The sequence below is a fragment of the Lathyrus oleraceus genome, chromosome 4, assembly GCF_024323335.1.
Source record: "Lathyrus oleraceus cultivar Zhongwan6 chromosome 4, CAAS_Psat_ZW6_1.0, whole genome shotgun sequence".
Lineage (NCBI taxonomy): Eukaryota > Viridiplantae > Streptophyta > Magnoliopsida > Fabales > Fabaceae > Lathyrus > Lathyrus oleraceus.
The window spans coordinates 448122938-448129845 of NC_066582.1; the positions used below are offsets into that span (position 1 = coordinate 448122938).

Consider the following 6908-nt stretch of genomic DNA (forward strand, 5'->3'; position numbering starts at 1 on the left):
TAGTTAATTCTTTTCGCACAATAGTTTCTACAACGGAAACTATTGTGTGCCTTTTTACCGAATCTAATCTTACGGCGGCAGCAAGGTCACCTCCGCTCAATTCTATCCGATCGGCCAATTCAAGGTTGCGACTCAATTGCAAACAGGTTTGCGTTACTATTATCGCTTTATGTTCCTAATTCACATGTGATATCATAATTGAGATTCATAAATATATTTGAGGCTTTGCATGTAACTTAAGTATGCCTGGATACTTTGAATTGTTGTAATGGATGCCGCTGTTCTTCGTCCTATTTTTATCTTTGCCCATCTGACCTGTTTTATCATAACCATGCTTTGTTTACCTATTACTGTGGTGCAACTCTCGATTGCGCCCTGATTTGGTATTCTAACCCGTTTGCTGAATTTTGCAAAGGTTCATATGTCCCAGGAAAAGATTGCTGTTTAGGTCTCCCACTTTATTTGTGGGATACCCTTGTGGAGACTCACCCTAAGTGGCCTAATTAATTTTAATGTGTTCATTTTAATGTCTTAATTTTAATGTATTAATTTTAATGTATTAATTTTAATGCATTGATTTTAGTATGGACTTAATTACTTAATTGACTTTAAAATATGACCTTTAAATAAGTGATCTTGGACCTCTCTTTGCTGCCTTACGGTATTACGGTATAATGGTCATGTCCCGCGAATGTGGGGATACACTTAGCAATGGCCCTTCGATTAAATCATCATAAAATAAATCATGGTCCCTCGGATGTTGCCTTCGAAAATACAATTTTGTCCCGCGATGACCCTTCGGTGTAGCCTACGGTTAAATGATGATCGTCCCTTCGAATGCTAAGGTATCCTTACAACTGTTGCCTTCAATGACCTATCAATGACCCTACGATGACCCTTCTACATCCCAAGGATAAAACTACTTACTTCTCAATAGTAAGGACAGTTTTACCCTCATAAGGATAGGAAATGCCCGGAAAGACCTCGGACAGGTATAACCTTAATTGCTCATTCATAACAAAAAAAATGCTTTTCACACCTCACACCTTTCAAACATCTTTTTTTAGAAAATCACCACTTAGCATACATCCGTACTAGGATCATTGCCGAGTTATATTTTTCTAAACTACTTTCAAAAAAAAAACTATACGAGATAACCACTTTGTATACATTCATGCAAGAATCATTACAAAGTTAAATTCTCGTTTTCAAAACATTTTTCATACATTTCTCAACCACTTTTTTCAAACAAGGAAAACATAAATGATTGAGCAATTAAGAGCCCATGGATAACCATGGATACAAAGGGTGCTAATACCTTCCCTTTGTATAAAGTACCTCCCGAACCTAAGAATTTAAAATTAAGGTCTTTCCTGTTCTTTTCCACCTTTCCTTATGGGATAAAAGAAAAGTCGGTGGCGACTCTTGCTAACCGCGACATTGCGATTAAAAATCCAATAAAGTCCAGTTCACCGTATGACACACTTCAAACATAAAAGTTGAAGTAGAAATATTTAATTTGATTGTGCAACTTGGAAATCTTTCATCTCATAAAAATTGAGCAAATTATGGTCTTGGGAAGTTGACTTTCAAATTAGGGTTTAGACAAAATGACCTATAATGTTTCAACATAGAAAATAACTTTCCAAGCAAAATTAGCTCTAGAACTCAACATTAAAGTTGATTGTAATGTCATTTAGAGTAACATTTCTATTGGAGTCATTTTTGTATGATGAAAATTGTAGGAGATAGGGTCTAGGGAGACCTAGTTTTAATCAGATGAATTCATCTGGCCAACCACCATCAACCAACTTGCTAACTTGTAATTATCTTTGACTTTTTAGACTCATGGTAGATCATATATGCATAAGATTATGGAATTTGAAGTGTCCATTGAGAAATTTGATCAATTGGTGAGGAAGCTTGTTGCAGAAGTTACTTAAGATACCCAAACAAACTAAGGTTTCCAAGGCAAATTAACTCCAAACTCTTGAAGAAATCTTGATCAAAATAAATATGTAAAGATCATGGGGACTCATATATGATGCTTAGAGCCATTGTGGATCATTCCTTGGTTGTGCTATCAGCCATGAGGGTCTTAAACCCTAGATGTGAACTTGATGGATCAATGGTGATCATGCCCTACCTACAAAAGAGTTAGGAAAATGCAAAGATATTTTTTTGGTATTTTGGTTAGTAAAAAATAATAATATACAAGTATGATACAATCACATAGTGCTTGGTGATCTCCCCCAAAACAAACCCAATGAAAGAGGGGTAAGGAGAATGCCAAGGTATGATCCCAATGCTTATGCATATGATGAAATTACATGAGGGATCTTAGGGTCAAAATTGGGGTCTTACAGCGACACCCAATATTTCATTTAGTATATTATCTTTTAATGGCTAGGTTGGAAGTCTATTTTGCTTAGGAGTACAAGGTCGATGTTAGAGATTCTAAGGTCGTTTGAGTCTACGTCTAAAATTAGGTCGAACTTATCTTTAGTTTGAAATTTCGTGGTGTGAACCATATGAAAATCACGCAACGAGTTCAAGTTTTTAGGATTGATATCTACTAAAAAAGAACTATTATACTAAATGATTCTTCAATCTTGAAAATGATTTCTTGCTAAAACCTTTTGTGTTTCTCGCCCCTTCTCAAAGAAGAAAGTGAATTCTATCTTGCACATGAATTGATCGTTGTTTTTAAGAGATTAATGTCCCAAATTTTGATAGTGGTATTTTTGTTCTTCTTTTGTTGATGCCACGAACTTTGTATTTTTGACTTTTTCTCTGTTTTTGTTTTTATTTTTATTTTTATGTTGATTGTTTGTTTTCAATTTTTTGTCTTTTAAAATTGTAAATAGGTTTTAATATTCTTTTTGAACTCTCTTAAATTTAAGATTCATTTTGATTCTTTAATTTAAAAAGATTTATATTGGTCCTTTAACTCTGTGAAACATACTCTATTAATTCTTTTTATCTAATTAATGATAAATTTATCGACAATTTTTTTCATAATTAATTAGATAAAATAATTAACATGATATATTTTGAGGAGTTAAAGACTATTATATATATATATATATATATATATATATATATATATATATATATATATATATATATATATATATATATATTTTAAATTAAAAAATCAAAATGAACCAATTAACATACAAGAGGATATTAAACATTCTAATATTTGGTAAAAATAACGATTGATTGATAAACTATTTTATAGTTGATGATTGATGGCTGATGACGGATAACTTATAGTTTTTAGTTGATAGTTGATGACCGATAACTGATAAATTAATTAAAATGTTTGATAAAATTAACGGTTATTTATTTTATTTTAAATTAAAATAAATTATAAAAGATAAAAAAGAATTTTTTATTAAAAAATTAAGGATAAAATTGAAAGAAAATATGATAAATTATAAATTATAAATTTAAATACTATTTAAAATAGCGTCTGAAAAATATATTATAAAATTAATAAAATAAATTATAAGTGAAAAGAGCCTTGTTAAATAGATCTAAGTTGTTACCTGAACTAATAAACTATAAACTATAGTTCGAAAATATTAGAGGTGAATTTATATCTCAAAAGTTTAATACCAAACAACTCTTGAGAAATAGTGAGGGTTTTTTATTTGAATAAAATGTAATGGGGTTAAAAGAACATGAAAATGAAAATAATTCTTTTTCTTCTAAAAAGTCACTAAGTTCACGCACTTCCCTCTCCCCCACAAAAAAGCACCATCCATACGAAACACAAACAAAACCGCACTTCATTTCATGTCGTTTTTGTCGCATCACCAACAAGAAAAAAATAACTCTTTGTTTCTCTCTCTATTTAGTGTCTCTGTCTTTAAACCAAATCTAGAGCAACCCATTTCGTTGTTTAAGCTTCTAGGGTTTCCTTCTTCTTCCATTTCGCTGAATGACTACACACCCTTTTCCACACTGACAAGACTGTACTCTCTCTCTTTCAAACAAGGTACCTATTTTCTCATGAGTTTCATCTTCCAATCCTCAATTTTTTTGGTCTTTTTTTGGTGTTTCTCTGTGTTCATTGATCTGTATGTGTTTTTGGAATTTGATTTCTGTTAAAGATTGATTTTTCTGCTGATTATTAGTCATCTCAAGATTTGGGAGGTTGGATGCTTGCTTTGTGGGTGTTTAATCATTTGATTTTCTGTTTTTTCTTCTAAATTTTGCTTGTTTATGTTGAAAAATTCAATTTTTTTAATGGAAATATGTTTTTTTCCTCTAAAATGTGGGGTTTTAATGCATTTTAAATGCTTGAAATGAATCAGAAAGTTTGAAAGTTGCTTGTTTAGGATTTGGTTTTGATTGCTAATACCAAATCAGTTCATGATCTGACCTAGCAACTTGGGGATTGGACCAAATTTTACAGTTTAGTAAGAGCTGTACTATTTTCCTTAGCATTTAGACTTGTTAGTATTGTCAAATAGGGGCTGTAGTAGTGACATAGCATAACAGAATTTAAACAAACCACTTTTGTTCCGCGATGCACTATCTAGTACAAAGTATTGTCAAATGGCTGTTATTGGGGGCGCTATAGCGTTTTAGTGGCATAGTGGAATTTGAGCAAATCACTATTTTTGTAATCTACAATCTACAACCTTCCTTAATATGAAGATGTGTAATGGCTATAAAACTTCCCTTTATCCCCTTATATTGGTCCTCTCGACAGGTCAACTATGCATGCATATGATCTTGTTTATGCTCTTTCGATGGTATTATTTGTGTGGTTTATGTTGTGCTTTTTTATTGTCTAGTGGTGCTTCACTCTCTACATGATTATTTTTAAATATTTATTTGTTAGGCCTTTGCTTTCGACTCTATTATGGCTGGAGAAATAGCATGGATCAGCCACTATGATGATGACTACTTGCAAAAGAAGACCGAGGACTTTGATTTGGATCTTAGTGAGGAAGTTGATAAAGAAGCAAGTGCTGTTTCCGTTGACGTGATTTTGCCAGATGATTTATTGGAGCGTATCTTGTCCTATCTTCCTCTTGCAAGCATTTTCCGTGCAAGCTGTGTGTGCAAAAGATGGAATACGACTGCGGAAAGGTTTTTATGGAACCCTTCTCATTTGCTACCGCAGAAACCTTGGTATTTTATGTTCACGAGCTCTGATGAACCAACCGGTCATGCTTATGATCCCAATCTTCGGAAATGGTATTGCATTGAGCTCCCCTTCATTGGAACTTCTAATTGGTTCATTTCTTCGTCATATGGCTTAGTTTGCTTCATGGACAATGACAGTAGAACAGAATTATGCATGTGCAATCCTATTACTAAAAGTTGCAGGAAGCTTCTAAGGCCTCCAGGGATGAGCTCTGATTACGGTGCATTAGCGATTTCGGTCGACAAGGAATCACATGGTTATATCGTGGCAATTGTGAAATCAAAGCAAGTCCCAGAAAACTTTTTTCAGTGGGATATCTCAATTCATTTATACAATTCAAAGGAGGAGGCATGGGCGATGCCGCTAACTGAGGTTTTGACTGGGTGGAGAGGTGGTGATGAGAGTGTGATATGCAACGGTGTGCTTTACTTTGTAGTTTACTATGCTGGTGGTGTTCTGCCAGAAAACCGTCACGCTTTAGTCGCATATAATATCTCCAACCGATTTTCTCAAGCTAGCTTGAGCTTTATTCCTATACCGTGTTCTCTGACATGTGCTCGTCTAATGAACATGAAGGATAAGCTTGTAATGGTCGGAGGCATTGGCAAACATGATCAACCAGACATAATCAAAGGAATCGGTATCTGGGTTCTTCATGATAGGAAGTGGGAAGAGATTGTGCGAATGCCTCACAAATACTTCCAAGGCTTTGGAGAGTTCGATGATGTTTTCGCTAGCAGTGGCGTCGATGATCTAATATACATTCAAAGTTATGGATCTCCTGCACTTCTCACATTTGACACGAACATTAAACAATGGAAATGGTCACAGAAATGCCCCGTTGCAAAGAGGTTCCCTCTACATCTTTTCACTGGTTTCTGCTTTGAGCCGAGGCTTGAAATTTCTCCCTAGTTTGTTATTCTCTATAATATCAAACAGCTGCTATTGACAATTGTTCCAAGTTTCTGGTGATTTTCTACTGTTTTTACTTGAAAATTTATATGATTTCTGTGTTTCAACTTGCTTATAAGATGGTGGATTCATGGATACTGAAATTCTTACTATAACATTTGAAAAATACAACAAACAGATCTATATGTTTTTTAAAGTTGTCAATTTATATAGTTTTTAAGTAATGCTGTCACAGCTATATACAATAAGCGATTATCCTTTAAAGTGATCAAAGGACTTGTTTTTCAGTTGTCTTATGGCTTAGTTTCATAGGTTAGGTCGTGTAAATTTTTAGTGTGTTAAACTTGCTCTTCATGTGTGTAATATCAAAGTTGGAAATAAAAGTGCACCTAAAATTTCTAGTTCATGATATTAAGGGAAGTGACATAGAATACATTCTTCTGCATCTCATAATATTTACTATGCACCATTTGATCTCATATATATTTATCTATAGGGTTATGCACTTTTTCCTTTCAAAAGTGGATATCAGTACTACGTTAGATTTGTTTATTGTTTATACATGCAGAAAATACACTTGAGTTTATTTTCTTAAACTTAAGTCTAATTATGAGTATCTCTCACTAAGCCTACATCATTAAATCAAGCTTTGTGACTCAAAGCCAAGATAAGCCATTCCAAAATCAAGGCATATGTATCTCTCACTAAGCCTACATCGTTAAATCAAGCTTTGTAGATTCAATGAATGGAAGGCATATGTATTTCTCACTACCTTAGTCATAGAAAAGCTTTGGTTGCAGATGGGTGTTCAAAGCCAAAGAAAATCCTA

The 6908-nt window shown here is 33.5% G+C and overlaps 1 protein-coding gene across 1 annotated transcript; it reads left to right on the top strand.

Moving 5' to 3' along the window:
- Positions 1 to 3702: 3702 nt before the first annotated feature.
- On the top strand, positions 3703 to 6197 carry LOC127076019 (F-box/kelch-repeat protein At3g61590). Its single transcript, XM_051017571.1, has 2 exons — positions 3703 to 4006; positions 4859 to 6197. The coding sequence occupies exon 2, from the start codon at positions 4880 to 4882 to the stop codon at positions 6077 to 6079; it is 1200 nt and encodes a 399-aa protein (XP_050873528.1). The 5' UTR covers positions 3703 to 4006; positions 4859 to 4879; the 3' UTR covers positions 6080 to 6197.
- Positions 6198 to 6908: the final 711 nt, after the last annotated feature.

Coding starts and splice junctions, on each gene's coding strand:
- LOC127076019 (XM_051017571.1), top strand. CDS start 4,880: ATGGCTGGAGAAATAGCATGGATCAGCCACTATGATGATGACTACTTG.